The sequence below is a fragment of the Callithrix jacchus genome, chromosome 6 (genome assembly GCF_049354715.1).
Source record: "Callithrix jacchus isolate 240 chromosome 6, calJac240_pri, whole genome shotgun sequence".
NCBI lineage: Eukaryota > Metazoa > Chordata > Mammalia > Primates > Cebidae > Callithrix > Callithrix jacchus.
This window is the reverse complement of record NC_133507.1, coordinates 123003964-123022755: the sequence shown is the minus strand read 5'-3', so window position 1 is coordinate 123022755 and position 18792 is coordinate 123003964. Positions and strand designations below refer to the sequence as shown.

The window sequence follows — 18792 nt, the reverse complement described above, 5'->3', positions numbered from 1 at the left end:
TGGGAATAAATCAAAGTAAAAAGTGTCTTCACAGCAAAGGAAACATTCAACAGAATGAAGAGGCAACCTATGATCGAAGAAAATATTTGCAAGCCATACATTTGATAAGGGGTTAATATAAAAAATATATAAGGAACTCAATAGCAAGAAAACAACCCCATTAAAAAGTAGGCAAAGGATTTGTCATGGTTTAAATATTTGTGTTCTCTTCAAAAGTCATGTTGAAACTTTATCCCCAATGCAACAGTAGTAAGAGTTGGGGCCTTCAGTGGAAGATTAGGACACGAGGACAGAGATTAATGCCCTTATAAAGGAGCTGGTGAGAATTAGCCAGCTTTTTCTGGCTCTTTTGCTCTTCTGTCCTTCCACCATGGAAGGACACAGCATGCTTCAGCCCTCTGGAGCATGCAGCGACAAGGCACTATCTTGGAGACCAAGTCTTTCACTGGACATTGAGCCTGTCACCTGTCAGTGCCTTGATCTTGGACTTTCCAGTCTCTAGAACAGTGAAAAATAAATTTCTGGGGTTTTTGTTTGTCTGTTTTTTTGAGATGGAGTCATGCTGTGTTGCTCAGGCTGGAGTGCAGTGGCAAGATCTTGGCTCACTGCAACCTCTGCCTCCTGGGTTCAAGCAATTCTCCTGTCTCGGCCTCCCAAGTAGCTGGGACTACAGGCACATGCCACCACACTCGGCTAATTTTTGCATTTTTAGTAGAGACAGGATTTCACCATATTGGTCAGGCTGGTCTTGAATTCCTGACCTCAAGTGATCCACCTGCCTCAGCCTCCCGAAGTGCTGGGATTACAGGCATGATCAACCATGGCTGGCCAATTTCTGTTCCTTATAAAATATCCACCTTAAGGTATTTTGTTATAGTAGTAGGAATGACCTAAGCACCTCAATACACATTTCTTAAAAGAAGACCTATAAATGGCCAAGAGGTATATGAAAAAAATGCTCAATGTCATTAATCATCAGACAAATGCAGGCGAGGGCCATGGTGAGATATCGCCTCACAACTATTATAAAAAAGATGAAAGAGGTGTTGGCAAGAATGTGGAGAAAAGGGAACATGTACATACTGATGGTGGGCATGTAAATTACTACAGCCATTATGGAAGATGGTATGGAGGTTCCTCAAAAAATTAAAATGGGAACTACCATATGATCCAGCAATCCCAGCATGGGGCATGTATTCAAAGAAATGAAATTAGTATGTTATCTACAGACCCATGTTCATTGAATACAGTTTTGTTATTGCGTCTGTAGTTTCTTGCTCTGTGGACAAAATGAGAAAGTCATCAAGTTCAGCAGCTGTGTTGTTATTTATACCCCTATATCTCAAGCAGGTTAGAAAATTATTACTTTTTCTCTTTCTAGCACAGTGCCTGGCGCATTATGAGTCCTAAAGAGTCATCAGGACTTGAGAAGGATGTTGCTCACTTTATTCTATAATTTCTAAGTGTTGTGCTAACTGCACACTAAAGAACCATAAAATAATTCATTTTAAAATTTTGTCATCATTCAAAGATAGTATGTCATATTTTAAAATTTTATTTTAAATTTGTATTTATTATCATTATTATTAGAGATGGGGGTCTCACTATGTTGCCCAAACTTCTGGGATCAAAGGATCGTCCTGCCTCAGTCTCCCAAGCAGTAGGGACTATAGGCACATATGACTATGCCTAACTGTATGTTGTATTTTAAAAATCAGTTTACAAGGCAGGGTGCGGTGGCTCACACCTGTAATGCCAGCACTTTGGGAGGCTGAGGTGGGCTGATCATGAGGTCAGGAGTTTGAAACCAGCCTGACCAACATGGTGAAATCCCATCTCTACTAAAAATACAAAATTAGCTGGGCATGGTGGTGCATGCCTGCAATCCCAGCTACTTGGGAGGCTGAAGAAGGAGAATCACTTGAACTCAGGAGGCAGAGGATGCAGTGAGACAAGATCATGCCATTGTACTCCAGCCTGGGCAACAAGAGTGAAACTCTGTCTCAAGAAAAATGGAGCCACACATACACACAGTCTCACACACACACACAAAGGCACCTTGACACTTTAGGAACCTGGTGTGGATAAGCATGATAAATGGCAAACTTCTCTCATACTAAGAGGGAAAGCCTCTGTTCTATCAGGGTTCTGTGAAAATTTTGTGTCTTCTTTTTTTTTTTTTTTTTTTGTGAAACATTATCTTTCTCTGTTGCCCAGCCTGGAGTACAGTGGCACAGTCACAGCTAACAGCAGCCTCGACCTCCCTGGGCTCAACTGATCCTCCCATCTCAGCCTCCTGAGTAGCTGGGACTAAGGTGTGCACCACACAACCCACTCATTTTTGTATGTTTTTGTAGAGTTGGAGTTTCGCCATGTTGCCCAGGCTGGTCTCGAACTCCTGGGCTCAAACAATCCCAAAGTACTGGGATTACAGGCATGAGCCACTGCGTCCAGTTAAAAATTCTGTGTTTTATTTTCAGTTGACAAAGATCCAGGGCCAAATATATGGTAGCATTAGAACTGGAGGTAGCAAGGTAGGGGCGTGTCTGAGTATTAATGGCAGAAATTGCCCTGGGAGGTTAAGACAATGATAATGAAGGTGAGCAGGAGACCTGACGTCATTTAGTGAGCTGGATTCATGGGCTACTATGGGACAACAGGGAGTCTAGTCTCCTGACCAAGGATTCCCAGGGTGCTTATGCCTGTGGCAAATGCTACGGTTTCTACATTTGTCATATATGGCTTAACATCTCAAAGCAGATGAACTGCTTCATTTGTCTGCAAGGCAACTTTGGTTCAAAACTTAAAATGCAGATATTTCATTTTCTTTAGAAGAATTCTTCTCTTACCTCCCAGATTTTCTCCAGCTGTTCAAGGATGTTGGAAACTCCAGGAAACAAAGGTTGACCCTGGAACATTTCAATAAAGATGCAGCCTGCACCCCTAGCAAAGGAAACAAGAGTAAACTGACACTTTCAAAGAAACCATACAAGCGAAACTGAACTACTAGAATTTCTCCTCCCAAGACATATTTTTAGGGAGAGTTAAATAAGGACCACATGATATTAAAAGTCTTGGGCCAAAAAAAGTCCCTATGTCAAACAAAAATAAGAACAGCCCACAGCTTGTTAAAATGGAACCTAATGAGCAGCAGTTAGGAAAACAGTATAGTTAGCAAACATTGTAGATCATTCAAGCTCATTAGTTATTTTAGGAGAAGAAGGTAAAGTACTGTATCCCCAAATTTCATTTCATCCCCGCTTTTCATTGAGTCTAAGATGCTATCATTGTAAGAAGCATCATTAATTTTTTGCCATTAAGAAAAAAAGCAACTTAAACTATGATATGATCAGAATGTTCATTTTATACTTATTGAAAGGGCTGTTACAAATTTAATTAAATATAGATTATTTTCTCATATAGCATGCTTGCATAAGAAAAAAAAGAAACATCAAGCAAAATAAATTGGTTTAGGTATTTCTAAAACTTTTTCACATTCAGCATTTGACTCAGACTCTTTGATGTCTACATTTACCCATGTATCAGCCTCTATATTAAGAATTTGATGATGCAGCATTTCTTAAAATAATCCATAAAATAACTGAGAGTCATTGGTCCTGGGCTCCTAAGCTGGACTTGTTGTTATGTAGTGTTAGCTTACTTTTGACTCCTGCTTAAAGAATGTTGCTAAACATGTCTGATTCATTCCTTCTCCACAACCATTTATTTGGTTCCTAGGAGTTTTAAAAAAAAAAAAGAAGCATTTTTGTTTGCAGAGTTTTCTTCCAAGTCACTTACTGCCATTCTGCAAGTTGGTTTGTTTGTTTGTTTAGGCGGAGTCTTACTCTGTTGCCCAGGCTGGAGTGCAGTGGTGTAATCTCAGCTCACTGCAACCTTCACTTCCCAGGTTCAAGCAATTCTCCTGCCTCAGCCTACCAAGTAGCTGGCATTACAGGCACCTGCCACCATGCCTAGCTGATTTTTGTATTTTTAGTAGAAATGGGGTTTCACCATCTTGGCCAGCTGGTCTTGAACTCCTGACCTCAAGCAATCCACCCACCTAGGCCTCCCAAAGTGCTGGGATTACAGGTGTGAGCCACCATGACTGGCCATTCTGTAAATTTTGATGCTGGCTCATTTGATGTTCACACATGTGCAATTCTAACTACCCTCACAACTGTTGCCTGATTGAATTCTACTGTTAGATGAGGTACATCCTAATTTAACAGGAAATATTAATCTTTAAATAGATTAAACAGTGATATGTAAATTCTCTTTCATACATCGTCAAACTGAAGGATAATTACAGAGGGACAGGAAGGAAGGTTTATTTTACTAATAATACATATTTTAATTCTCATAAGTCTTTTGAGGGTTAAGAGTGGTTTAGGCGGCTGATTACAGAGACTATCCCCGTGGTCCCATACTTCTCTCCCTCTCTTTTTTTCTTACTGCAAACCTCTTTTACTATACCACATAGTTGTGCAAACTTCCTTAATCATTTTGCCATTTTTGTGTGGCATGATAGAGAAGGAAATTTAAGTAAAACATTTTATCATAGATAACAATATTATTAAAAATTATCATAAAGTTTATTTTAAAATATAGTTTTAATATTACTTATATGTGTTTATTACATATTTTTACTTTTTCCATCTGACTGCAGATATATGCTCTTTTTTTTTTTTTTTAATACAGATGGGGTTTGGCCATGTTGCCCAGGCTGGTCTCAAAATTCTGGGCTCAAGTAGTCCACCTTCCTAGGCCTCCCCAAATGCTAGGATTACAGATGTTAGCCACCGTGCCTGGCCTGACATACACTGTTTAGATTACTTTTCATTGATTATGTAGGAGAAAGCAGATTTCTTGACAATCAAGTTTAAAATTGCTTTGTGTCTGGTTTGGGAACAGAATACATATTAAAAGAAAGATTGAAATTACTTTGTATCTAATCATGTAAAAATAGACAAAAACTCTTTTCATAATCTAATATTTGGTTTTAACTTAACTGACTGGCTTGTTCTTAGAGTTTTGTTTTAAAAAATGTTATCAGACTGAGCTTTGCAAGGAGGTTTTTCCTCCATCAAGGAACAGGTTGTTTTTATTGCCTTTTTTAAAAAGTATTTTTATTTTTTTGAGACAAGGTCTCACTCCGTCGCCCAGGCTGGAGTACTGTGACACAGTACTGTAACCTCCACCTCTCAGGTTCAAGCAATTCTCCTGCTTCAGCCTCCGAGTAACTGGGATTACATCTGTTACTGGGATTATAGATATGCACACCATGCCTGGCTAATTTTTGCATTATTAGTAGAGACAGGGCTTCACCACATTGGCCAGGCTGGTCTCAAACTCCTGGCCTCAAGTGATCCGCCTGCCTCAGCCTCCCAAAGTGCTGGGGTTATAGGAGTGAGTCACCACACCTGGCCTTATTGCCGATTTTTAAAAAGCCAATTTGGATATAACAGGCCCATTTTACTCTTTTTCTTTTCTAATATTATTTACAGAAATGGGATCTCACTATGTTGCCTAAGCTGGTCTTGAACTCCTGGGCTAAAACAATCATTCTGCCTTGGCCTCCCAAAGTGCTGGGATTACAGGTGTGTGCCACCACGCGCCTGGACTATTTTTCCCTTTCCACTGATTTTTGCTGTATAAGAAACATCTTGATATGTGATACAAGAATTTTGATTAGACAAATGTAACTTATGAATCTGGCAGAGTATCTTGAGGTAAATTTGTAGAATTCTTGTTATTTTAAAGCTTCTCATTAACTTGTATTTAAATATCCATGTTCTTTTTATCTCCTGTCTTTAAAACAAGAGATATTAAGGGTATAAATGAAACACTATATGAAGGAGAATAAGAGTGATGAAAAACTATCAAATGGTTAAAAACATCCAGGTTGCTAGCAATGGTCCACTAAGAGATAAGCCAACTGAGAAACTGAGTTAGTGGACACCACCAGATGGTTTCCACCTGCCCCTGTGACTTCTCCACATCCCCTTCTTGAAAAGCCTCAGACAATTTTGTTTTGAAGTGAAAATAAATACGTGTCTGTGTATATAATACATATACATAATCAGCTTATTACTTGGTTATAAAATAGAAGTGGAAATGTATTGGCTTTTAAAAACATAAACTAACACTCTATCCAGTTTCCAAACACCTTCCAGAAACCCCAGGAGGTCACAAACCACTAGAAGGATTGAAAGCATTTTAAACAAGGTTCAGAAAATGACATTCCTAGGTTTAAACCTGTAGTTCATTTTCTTTCCTCCTGCAAAAGGCTTCCATTGCCTAGAAGCAGCTTGTTGCCTTTTCATGGTGTCTTTTCATCCTTAGCTCTGTGGGGAACCAAGAAGTCATTTTGATGCACTATTCTTTAGTGCCCTTTATCTTCTATGCCACTAAAATGGCAAACAAAATTATGTAAAATATATTGGCAAAAATTAGAGCATTCAGGCCATTATGTAAGTACTATGAAGTAACACAAGATAATTGCTTTCCAGAGATAAAATGCTAATATTTGGTTTATATGGTTGAAATTCTCCATCTGCATTTTGGGGAAGGTTGAAACCTTCCTTATCTAACAAATCAAAGGTTACTCATTTATACACACACACACACACACACACACACTATATATATATATATATATATATATATATACACACACATACACATATATATATATACATATATATGATAAAAGCAGAATATACATGTGTGTGTATATATATATATATAGTGTGTGTGTGTATGTGTGTGCACGCATTTGTGTACTTGTGCATGTCTTTAGAACACTTACAAGACAGACAAAATTCCTAAATCAATTTTATTTCAGTACCTGGACTATCCATAGGTACTGTAAATATCAATGCATTGGTAACAAAATAAGTCCACACTGTTTGAAAGGTGACAGATCTGTTCTAGGTGTAAGCATTGTTCTTTAAAAACTATGCAGTTTATCTTATTTTTTCATTTCTGTTCAGAACTGTTTTTTTTTTAATTTGCTTCTTACCCTTAAGAATACAAGTCATATGGCTATTATATATTTTGCCCACCCTAGACTAGTCTTAAAGCAAACATTTTAAACATTCTGAACATTCAAATCCAGATGGGGAACCAGTTTCTATTTCCTTTTATTTTTCTGTTTTGTTCTTAAATCTTCATTCCTGGGGCTCTTCTTACCCTACATATCTTTAAGCTTCTCTGAGGATTGCTGCTCTATGGAGATACCCTTGGGGCAGCCCGTTAGATGAAGGGAACTTCAGATGCAGGGGAGAAAAGACCCGGTGACATCAAACATTAAATCCTTCCAGAAGGGAGAAATGCACTGGGTCATTTTATTGTTCCAACTGTGGTTCTTCAGTCAAGTTACGAGAAACTGCTTACATGTTTTCTCCTTTTTCTGGTTCTTTTCCTACCTTTTCTCTATTCTGAGCATGAACAAATTCTTCCGTAAGAGGAGAAAAGATTCCTCAGATTCCTTAGGCAATCCCTGGAGAAAAAATACCATCTCAGGAGTTTTAGGCTTTTTGGAGGTGCAAGGAGCATATCAAAATGTTGTTGGGAGAAATGAATCAGTATTTCATTTTTTACTGTTGAAGTTAATTCAGAACAACATAATATATGGCAGCGACATGACATTCTCACTTGCTTTTCTCTAGACCACTCTTTTTATATTTGGAAGTTTGCAGTGAGAAATGTGACAGTAAAGGATCTGTTAGGCAGAGACAACTTTCTCTAGTCCTAAAACCAGCAGCTGCCTGAAACTCATACTGAATAGAGGACCTTGTTTACTGAAATAAATGCTTCTTGAAAACTCAGTGTACTACGATATGGATGAACCTTGAAAATGTTATGCTAAGCAAAACAAGCTGGACACAGAAATATTGTATAATTCCACTTACATCAGGTCCTAAGAATAGTCAAATTTGTAAAGATAAAAAGCAGAATAGTGGTTACCAGGCACTAAGGAGGGTGGGGGGTAATGAGAAATTATTGTTTAATAGGTGCAGAGTTTGAGTTTGGGATGACGAAAAGTTCTGCAGATGGACAGTGGTGATGGTGACACAACAGTGTGAATGTAATGAATGCCACTGAATTGTAAACCTGAAAATGGCAATGAATGGTAAATTTTATGTGTTTTAACACAATACAAAAAAGTAAAAAACCACAACCATTTAATAAACCTAAAATATTGCGTTTTTCTCACTAAAGTCCCTAATGGAATCTTTTAAGGTCTGAAAAGGTAGCAGAAAGAGAGAGAAGAAAAGATGTTGGAAGATGAGAGAATACTGGATGAGAGAATATTGGCTGGGAGCATTGGGAATAACCAATATGTCCTACTTGCAAATTTTCCATAATTAACTAGAGCTCCTGTTTATTTGCTCTGCCCCCCTACTGACACTGCTGCCACCAGGCCTCATTGTGAAGGAGAGGCTCTGCACTATGTGTTATAATTTAAGACAAAGGCACTAATGCTCACCAAGTGTCATCTATCTCCTACAAAGGCATTCACTTTGGACCCTATGGGGTTGCATGGCCTAGCAGAATTGGGTTATTTTTCTTTCTTTTTCATTCTTTGTCAACTGGAAATATTCTCCCTTCTCATTTCCTCTCTTGTCACTCTGAAATGAAAAAGGAAAAAATGGGAGGACAGGGATCTCACTGTAAACACCCAAGGTCTAGAAATTACTTTGAGGGTAAACAAATACAGTAAACTCAATGGAAGATGCATATTGTTCTATTTCTAAAGTACATTTTTAGTCTTACCAGGCAAACAACTATCACATGGAATGAATAAGAGTAATAATAATTTTAACTTATAATGGGATTTTTATATTGTAAGTGTCATTGTTGCTCATGGTTAAATTCATGAAATACTTATCAATGGACTAACATACATTTCTGTATATGCAGTAAAAAGGTAAGAGATACAGGTTGGTGCAAAAGTAATTATGGTTTTGCCATTGAAAGCAATGGCAAAATAACTTTTGCTCCAGCCTACTACACAGTTTAAGGGAGACTTAAAGAACAGCAGATGAGCTGAAGAAATTACCCAGAATGCAACACAGAAAGTAAGGAAATGGAAATTATGAAGGAGAGAAGAGAAATGGATAATAGAAGAATATGGTCTAATAGTCTTTCATTGAAGCTCTAGAGAGAGAGAATACAATCTAGTCAATATTCAGAAAGAAAATGGCTGATGAAAGACATGAATTCATAAATGGAAGAAGCACAAGATATCCCAAGCAGGGTAAGTAAAAAGAAATCCACACTAGACACCTCCCAGAGAAAACTGCATAATTACAAAGGCAAAGAAAAAAGTCTTTAAAACATCCAGAGAAAATGAGATCACCTGCAAAAGGAAGATAATAAGGCTAAAAGCAAACTCCTCGACGGCAACAATGGAAGACAAAGCAAGGGAATGACATCTTCAAAGTTCTGAGAGAAAATAACTGTCAATCTAGAATCACATCCCCAGCAAAACTACCTTTCAATAATTAGGGTTTATCTTCTAAAAACAAAAACAGAGAATTTGCCACCAGCAGGCCTACACACAAAAAAACTCTAAAAGATGTATTTGAGAAGAAAGAAAAATTATAAAAGTGATAACTAAAGTGCATAAATGAATAATGAACAGTTTTAAATTTATTTGCACTTAGTGAAAATAGCTTCAAAGCATATAAAGCAAAAGTGGATAGAATTCTGACAAATCAACAATATAGTGAATAATTTCAGTGCACCTTTCATTGGTAGGTTAAAAAGACAAAAATAATATAAAGAAGATTTGGATAACACAATTAGCAACCTTGAATTTTTGAATGCATGTAAAAACTGGTATTCAACAATTTGGGGGATACACATTCTTTTCAAACACACATGAAGTAATTGCAAACACTGATCACATATTAGACTAGTGCATCTTACACTATCTTTGATGAAACAGGAAGTTTTCACAATTTGGAGGCAACTTTTAATCTTGAAATAATTTCAAACTTATAGAAAAGGTGCAGCAGTATAAAGGACTCTCTTTTATCCTCCAAACAAGTTCATCCATTGCCAATATTTTGCCACTTTTGTTTCATTATTTTATTTATCTGTCTGCCTGTCTATCATCGATCTATTTGTCTATATCTTTTCTGAAGCATTAGGGAGTTAATTGTAGATATCATGACTCTTCATCCCTAAATAATTATGTTGGTATTTTGTGAGAACCAAAGTATCTTCTTACATAACAATAGCATAAGTATCAAAATCAGGAAATTTAACATTCATCCAATACCCCTATCTAATCCACAGTCCCTACTGAAATTTCACCTAATGTCTTTAGAGCACCATCTCCCCCAAGATCCAATCTAGGACCATGGATTGCATTTAGTTGGCATGTTTCTGGAGTCTCTTTGATCTGGAACAGTTCCTCAGTCTTTACCTTTTAAAATCTTGACACTTCTAATGAGTACAGGCCAGTTACCCTGTAGAATGTCCCTTAAACTAGGTTTATGTGATACATCCTCATGATTAGATTCTGAGTATGCTTTCCTCCCCAACAGAAATCCCATATAAATGATATTATATCCTTCTCAGTGCATCATATGAGCAGACACATGATGCCAGTCAGTCCCATTATTCATAATATTAGCTTTAATCAGTTGGGCAAGATGTGGTCTGCTAAGTTTCTCTACTATAAAGTTACTATTTTTTTCCTTTGTGATTAACAAGTAATTTGTGAAGAGGTACTCTGAGACTATGTAAATATCTTATTTCTCATCAAACTTTCCCCCTCTACTTAAGCATGAATTATTCTTGTTTCAACTAAATACTACCATACTGGTTATACAACAGTAATTTTCTAACTGTCATTTTCAATCCAGTTATTAGTTGGCATTCTTATGTCAGGAGAAGCTTCCTTTTTTTTTTTTTTTTTTTGAGACAGATTCTCACTCTGTTGCCCAGGCAGATTGTAGTGTACTGGAGCGATCTCAGCTCCTCAGCTCACTGCAACCTCCTAAGAAGCTGGGATTGTAGGCATGCACCACCATGCCCAACTAATATTTTGTATTTGTAGTAGAGATGGTGTTTTGCTATGTTGGCCAAAGTGGTCTTGAATTCCTGGTCTCAAGTGATCCACCCGCCTCTGCCTCCCAAAGTGCTGGGATTAGAGGTGTGAGCCACTGCACCCAGTGAGCTTCCTCTCTTATCTGGCTAGCTAGCAGGGCAGCTAGCTAACTACCTTATTGTATTCAATGGATTATAATCCATTACTCTCATTATTTACTTTGATGCTCAAATTGTCCCAGATTTGACCAGCAGAAGTCTCTTCAAATTGCTTCCCACGTCCTTTTGACATATTCCTATTATTTTATGATTACTTTGTAAGGAAATTTTTTAGCCCAACAAGATGCTCCAGGCTCATTGTGTACATTCCCTGCCCCAGCTTTAGAATCAGCCGTTTCTTCAAAGAATCCAAGTTCCTTTTAACAGAAAACAATATTAAGAAAGCAACGTCTGGGTGGTAGACCAACATTTATGTAAAATATAATAATACATTTCTTTTAAAATGTATACTATATCTGGCAGCTGGGCATGGTGGCTCACGCCTGTAATCCCAGCACATTGGGAGGCCGAGGTGGGTAGATTACAAGGTCAGGTGTTTCAGACCAGCCTGGCCAAAATGATGAAACCCTGTCTCTACTAAAAATACAAAAATTAGCTGGGTACAGTGGTGCATGCCTGTAATCCCAGCTACTCCATCCTGGGTGACAGAGCAAGACTCTGTCTCAGAGAAAAAAAAAAATACACACACATACATACACACACACATACACGCACTATATCTGGCATTATTAAATGCAAATCCTCTCTGAGGAAACACACGTCATTCAAGTCCTCAAAGAAATCTCACAAATAAAATTCCAAGGCAAACTAGCACATCACTGTCAAACACAACATGGAAAAAAAAGGTATCATATGCAAGAACCAAAAGAAACAATAAATAATGAAATAGACTTACCAGAACCTTTGTTTTATGTCAGACTTTTGAGAGAAAGTTATAAAACTTTACTAAAAGTCATTAAAAAACAACTTAAACAGATAGAGCAATAGGCCATGTTAAAAAAATTGGAGGGCAGACGGGCACGGTGGCTCATGCCTGTAATCCCAGCACTTTGTGAGGCCAAGGCGGGCAGATCAACTGAGGTTGGGAGTTTGAGACCAACCTGACTAAAAATACAAAATTTGCCGGGCTTGGTGGCACATGCCTGTAATCCAGCTACTTGGGAGGCTGAGGCAGGAGAATCACTTGAACCCAGGAGGTGGAGGTTGAAGTGAGCCGAGATTGTGCCATGGCACTCCAGCTTGGGCAACAAATGAAACTCCGTCTCAAAAAAAAAAAAATTGGAGGATACTACTGTATTATAAAGATGTAAATTATCTATAAATTGTTCTATAATTGCTATGGAATTCCAATAAAAATCCCAGAAGGATTTTTCATGAAACTTGAAACATTAAATCTAAAATTTCTATGAAAAATCAGAAGAGAAATATAGCCAAAACACTCTTGAAGAAGATGAAATAGGTTGGGAGACTTGGCCTGCAAGATATCAAGTGTTATTGCAGAGCTATTGACATTAATAGTGTGGCACTGGTACAAAAACAGACAAATTGGCAGAACAGAGAGCCCAGAAACAGACCTATATATTTATGAAATTTTGATATAAGAGATTTCGCATGGCACATCACTGAAGAAATTAGCGTGAAACAACTGTTTAGCAAATACAAGTCAATATCAATATATTAAAATTTAAAGTGAAAGAAGAAACTTTTCAATCTTTAAAAGAATGTATTGGATAGGCCAGGTGTAGTGGCTCATGCCTGTAATCCCTGCACTTTGGGAGGCTAAGGTGGGAGGATCACTTGAGGTCAGCAGTTCGAGACCAGCCTGGCCAACATGGTGAAACCCCGTCTCCATTAAAATTACAAAAAAATTAGCCAGGCATGGTGGAGCATGCCTGTAATCCTAGCTACTCAGGAGGCTGAGGTGGGGGATTGCATGAACCTGGGAGATGGAGGTTGCTCAGTGAGACGAGATCGTGTCACTGCACTCCAGCCTGGGCGACAGAGCGAGACTTCTTCTCAAAAAAAAAGAGAGAGAATGTATTGGACAAAATCATTCTAACCTCAGAGAGGGAAGAAATTTTTAAACAGGAAACAAAAAGAAGAAACCGTAAAAGAAAAGATTGATAAGGTCAGTAATATTATAATAAGGAACTTTGTTCAAAAAGACAACATAGGCCAGGCACGGTGGTTCACACCTACAATCCCAAACTACGAGAGGTCGAGGAAGGCAGATCATCTGAGGTCAGGAGTTTATGACCAATCTGGCCAACATGGTGAAACCCCATCTCTACTAAAAATACAAAAATTAGCCGGGTATAGTGGGGCACGCCTATAATCCCAGCTACTCTTGAGGCTGAGGCAGGAGAATCACTTGAACCCAGGAGGCGGAGGTTGTAATGATCTGAGATCAAGCCAGTGAACTCCAGCCTGGGCAACAGAGCAAGACTCCATCTCAAAAAAAAAAAAGACAACATAAAGATATGAATACATAAACCCTGAACTGCCAGAGGCTACTTGCAACATACATAACTGCTAAAAGATTAATGTCTAGATTATATGAAGAACTCTACAAATCCCAAGAAGGAAAGGGAGGGAGAGAGACAGACAGAGCAACCAAAAATAAATAAGACACAAATGATTATGTCATAGAAAACATAAATGGCAAATAATGCATGAAATAATGTCCAACCTTATTAGTAATTAGGAAAATGCAAATTTAGACCACAACATGATATCAATCTACCCTTGATTAGCAAAAATTAAGAAATCTGGTATTACAAAATTGGTGCAGATATAGACAAAAGACTATGACATCCTACCGGTGTATCAACTATTACAACCACTTTGGAAAACAAGTTGGTGCTTTTTTATGAAGTTGGACGTTCACATACCCTGTGACATGGCAAATCCATCCCTAGGTAAGTACCCTAGAGAAATCCTTAAATATAAATACCAAGTTTATTCAAAGTCACAGAAACAAACAAAACAAAAAGAAAACAAAATAACTGAAATAGTCACTAACAGGCTGGGTACAGTGGCTCATGCCTGTAATACCAGCACTTTGGGAGGCTGAGGTGGGAGTCACTTGAGGTCAGGAGTCCCAGATCAGCCTGGCCAATATGGTGAAACCCTGTCTCTATTAAAAATACAAAGATTAGCCAGAAGTTGTGGCGCATGCCTGTAATCCCAGCTACTTGGGAGGCTGAGGCAGGAGAGTCGCTTGAACCAGGAGGCAGAGGTTGCAGTAAGTCAAGATCATGCCACTGCAGCAGAGCAAGGCTCCATCTAAAAAAAAAAATCTGAAATATTCACTAACAGAAAATAAAGTGTAGCTAAACAGATCAACATGAGTGAATCTTAGACACATACTGAATGAAACAAAACCAAGTCACAGAAGACTAAAAGCAATATAACATCATTTTTGTAAAACTTCAAAATCAAGTAAAACAAAATATTTTTTAGAATACCTCTAAAATGTAAAAGGATTATTTTTAAAAGATGTAAGAGAATGCTGACCGAAAGAAAAGAAAAAAGAAATCAGGTGGAAGCCCTTCTAGTGGAGGGGCGGGTTGACGGGAAGGGGACACAGTTGCTAGGACAATACAGATTATGTTCTAGTGTTACACTGGGTAGCAGGTTCGTGGAGTTCACATCATTAAGCTTCTTAATTGGTCGGGCATGGTGGCTCATACTTGCAATCCCAGCACTTTGGGAGGCCAAGGCAGGAGGATCCCTTAAAGCCAGGAGTTTGAGATCAGCCTGGGCAACAAAGTCAGACTCTGTCTCTGTGATTTTTTTTTTTTTTTAGTTAGCCAGGTGTGGTGGCACACACCTGTAGTCCCAGCTACTCAGGAGGCTGTGGCAGGAGGAGCACTTGACCCCAGGAGTTGGAGGCTGCAGTGAGACAATCTCATTTCTGTAGCCAGCCCGGGCAACCAAGGGAGACTCTGTCTCTAAAAGTAAATAAATGAATAAAATTAAGCTTCTTAATCTACATCAGTTTTCTTAACCTTGCCACTACAGATGTTTTGGGTTGGATAAATCTTTGTTGCAGGTGGCTGTCCTCTGCACTGTAGGATGTTTAGCAGCATCCCTGGTCTCTACCCACTAGATGCCAGTGTTATCCTCTGCCCCCCACCCCCAGATGTGAAAACAAAAAATGTTTCCAGACATTGCCAATGTCCCCTGCGGAGCAAAATTGCTCCCTGGTTGAGAATCACTGATCTACATATATGTTATATATACTTTTGAATGTTTTAAATATTCCATAATAAAATATAGTTAAAATTGATGGGTAGAAGTTTCACTCTGTGAAACAGAACCAGGAAGCAATCATTAAGAGCTGAGGAAGCCAGAGCCTTCCAGAGTCCTTTGAAGTGACAGTGCTCAGCCATGTAAGCTGACAGTTTCAGGAAGGTTTTGACTAGCAGATGATATTTCTAGAAATTGTACCAGGTATCAGAAATCAATGACTCTACACTGGAGAAAAATGTCTGCAACCCTTCTTAATACTTTGGGAGATCTAAAAGCTTAGTTTAGCCTTTGGGACCACCATTTAATTTTTTAAAAAATCAATTATTGATTTTTGAAAACAGGGCTTTGCGTTTTTATACAAACTCTTTCTTCCAAGGTATTGAAAGAGATTCATATATTTTATTACCTTTGGGGGGTTGGCTATTTCTGTAAAGTCATCACATATCTAACAGTGGCCCCCAAATGACTGGGAGATCTCCAGGAATATGATTCAGAGAAAATAACACTGCTGTTCTAGGATGATGAGTGTCTGAGAGCCCATGCTGACTACTGTACCCCATTAACCTTAGAGCCTCCCCAACTCTGTGGCTCTACTTGATAGCACCTACCTGGATTCCTTCCTTCCTTCCTTCCTTCCTTCCTTCCTTCCTTCCTTCCTTCCTTCCTTCCTTCCTTCCTTCCTTCCTCCCTCCCTCCCTCCCTCCCGCCCTCCCTCCTTCCCTCTCACTCTCTCTCCTTCTCCTCCTCCCCCCTCCTTCTCTCCTTCTCTCTCTCTCTCTCTCTCTCTCTCTCTGACAATGTCTTGCTCTGTAACCCAGGCTGGATTGCAGAGGTGCAGCGGTACCATCAAGACTCACTGCTGCAGCCTCAATTTCTCAGGCTCAGGCAATCCTCCTACTTCAGCCTCCTGAAGTGTTTACTTAGCCATCACACCTGGCTAATTAAAAAAAAAAAATTGTAGAGACAGAATCTCACTGTGCCACCCAGGCTGGTCTTAAAAAACTGGGTTCAAGCGATTGACCCTCCAGCCTTGGTCTCCCAAAGTGCTAGGATTACAGGCATGAGCTGGCATGCCCAGCCACCTATTTTGTTCTCATACTTGTACTACAGTTCCATTTAACTCAGATGGGGAGAGTTTATTACCTTCATTTTTTTAAATGGAGAAACATAGACACAGAGAGTATACATGACTTTTTCAAGATAAAAGAATCCAGAGTTTATTAGAAATCCTAATTTGGCATGAAAATCAGGTCTCTTGAAGCTTGGTCTTTATGCTTTTTTTTTTTTTTTTTTTTTTTTTTTAACCAGGCTCTGAACTGTGTTTGGACACATATGAATATGCTCATGCAGATGTGCATGTGTACGTGTGTGCATCTGTGTGTCTGTGGTTTGGGGATGTATGTCTGTTTCTCTGAGGATAAGGTGTCAAGGCAGAGATAAGGCAAGGGATTAAAGAGAGGAGCTAGGAGGAAAGGCATGAAAGAAAGACTATGAGATTACCAGTGTGCAGTGGTGCAAGCCTACAGTCCCAGCTACTCAAGAGGCTGAAGTGGGAGGATTGTTTCAGCCCAGGAATTCGAGACCAGCCTGGACAATATAGTGAGACTCCAATCTCAAAAAATAAAATAAAATAAAATGAAAAAAAGAATGTCAGATTCAGAAGATGCTTTGGGCAAGACCTCTGGAGGTCTCAGTTCAACTGTAAAAGCTTACAATGATTGCAAGAATCAAATGAGATGTGTCTTTGAAAGTATTTTATGTGTCTGTATATAAATGTGTGTGTGTGTGTATGTGTGTGTGTGTGTGTGTGTGTGTTAGGAAAGCTACTCAGGAGGCTGAGGCAGGAGATTTGTTTGAATCCAGGAGGTGGAGATTGCAATGAGCTGAGATTGTGCCACTGCACTCCAGCCTGGGCAACAGAGTGAGACTCTGTCTCAAAAAAAAAATAGTGATTGCCATTATTATAATTATTATTAAAATATAATTAGATGCAAAAGCAACCCTCATGAGTAGGATGACTCATATTTTCTTCATTTTCTTGGCACTCACTCTTACCATATGTCCAACTCAGAGGAATATTCAGTGGCTCCCAGCAAAGCATCGGGAGGCCGGTACCAGAGAGTAACGACTTCTGAAGAATATGTCTGGCTGGGAACAGACTTGGCCCGAGCAAGACCTGTTCAAAGAGAAAAAGAATAAAACCCATTGTTCTAGACCCTGGCTTTCACCATGATGCACTGGACCAGGGAGAGTGTAACTGACAGGGAAAACATCATTAAAAAAAAAATACATGAACTTTAGGTGCTTCTAATAGAACTAATCACTATCTTGACTCTTATCTATCACTTCATCAAGTAAATTTCTCAAATTTTGGCCTGCTTTGCAGCTAGATGTGACCTGCTTGGCAGCTGAGTGTGGTCAGGTGACTAAGTTCTTGCCTATATGATAAGAACAGAGGTGATGTGTGAACTTCCAGATCATGCCTTAGTGGAGGGGTTAAGTGTTCTGCTTCCCTTTTCTCCTTCCTCTGGGCTGTGATGAGCAGGAGGTGGCAGCCATCTTGAAAGAAGCCATTGGGAGAAAATCCTAGGGATGGTGGAGTCACATGACAGAAGCAGTCTGGGCCAAGATACCACTGGGTCACCATACATACTCTGCCTGCTTAGGTCAGGACTGTGATGTGAGAAAAAAGTTAAGTTTCTTGCATGTTATACCTCTGTAATTTTGGGTCTCTGTAACAGCAACTGAACTCAGTTCATGACTGATGTTGCCACCTTCCATTTTGGCACTCCAGGAAAGCCCAGTTTAATAGATAAAGAGTAGGGACTGCTCATTCAAATTAATTAGTTTGGTAGGACCCGAATTACTAAGTGCTGTTCTGCAAAATGAGAGTCTGTCAGTCAGCTGTTTATCTCACAGAATTGCATGATCTATTGTTGGGAAAAACTTCCATAGATAAGTTTGCTGTTGTGAAGAATTGATAAATAAACATCTGTTAAATGCTTACATGTCAGGACAAAAGCTGCCATCTCAGAATAAATACTGCAGCTATACTATCACCATTTGAATCTGCCAGAGAAGAGGGGTTCTTTAGCTCATATAGAGCCAGTTTTTCAACATGTATTTATTAAGCACCTACTATGGTACCAGGCACTAGGGATACAATACTAAGCAAAAACAGACCCAGGCTGCCCTCATGATGCTTATAGTCCAATTGTGACAAAATCATCATGCTAATACATGTGTGCTCACACATGTGTATATATTTGTGTGTATGCATGTATGTATCTATATATGTGTGTGTGAATATAATTATAAACTGTGATAAGTGCTAAAATGGAAAGATGCTGTGATACTTAGAGGAAATCTGCTTTACTTTAGTGGGAATAAAACTTCACATACCATACACTCACA

At 38.8% G+C, this 18792-nt stretch overlaps 1 protein-coding gene across 7 annotated transcripts in view; it reads right to left on the bottom strand.

Annotated features, from left to right (window-relative positions):
- The window catches only part of CDK15 (cyclin dependent kinase 15), an 89965-nt gene that overhangs the window by 42557 nt on the left and 28616 nt on the right, over nucleotides 1–18792 (bottom strand). For all 7 annotated transcript variants that reach the window (XR_013519036.1, XR_013519037.1, XR_013519038.1 and 4 more), the window contains exons 8-9: nucleotides 17434–17554; nucleotides 2850–2943 (exon numbers count right to left, since the gene is read on the bottom strand). Coding sequence is in view for 4 of the 7 variants with exons in the window: in XM_035305320.3 (XP_035161211.2) it covers nucleotides 2850–2943; nucleotides 17434–17554 (215 nt within the window). In the remaining 3 variants the exon portion in view is untranslated. The remainder of the gene's footprint in view (nucleotides 1–2849; nucleotides 2944–17433; nucleotides 17555–18792) is intronic.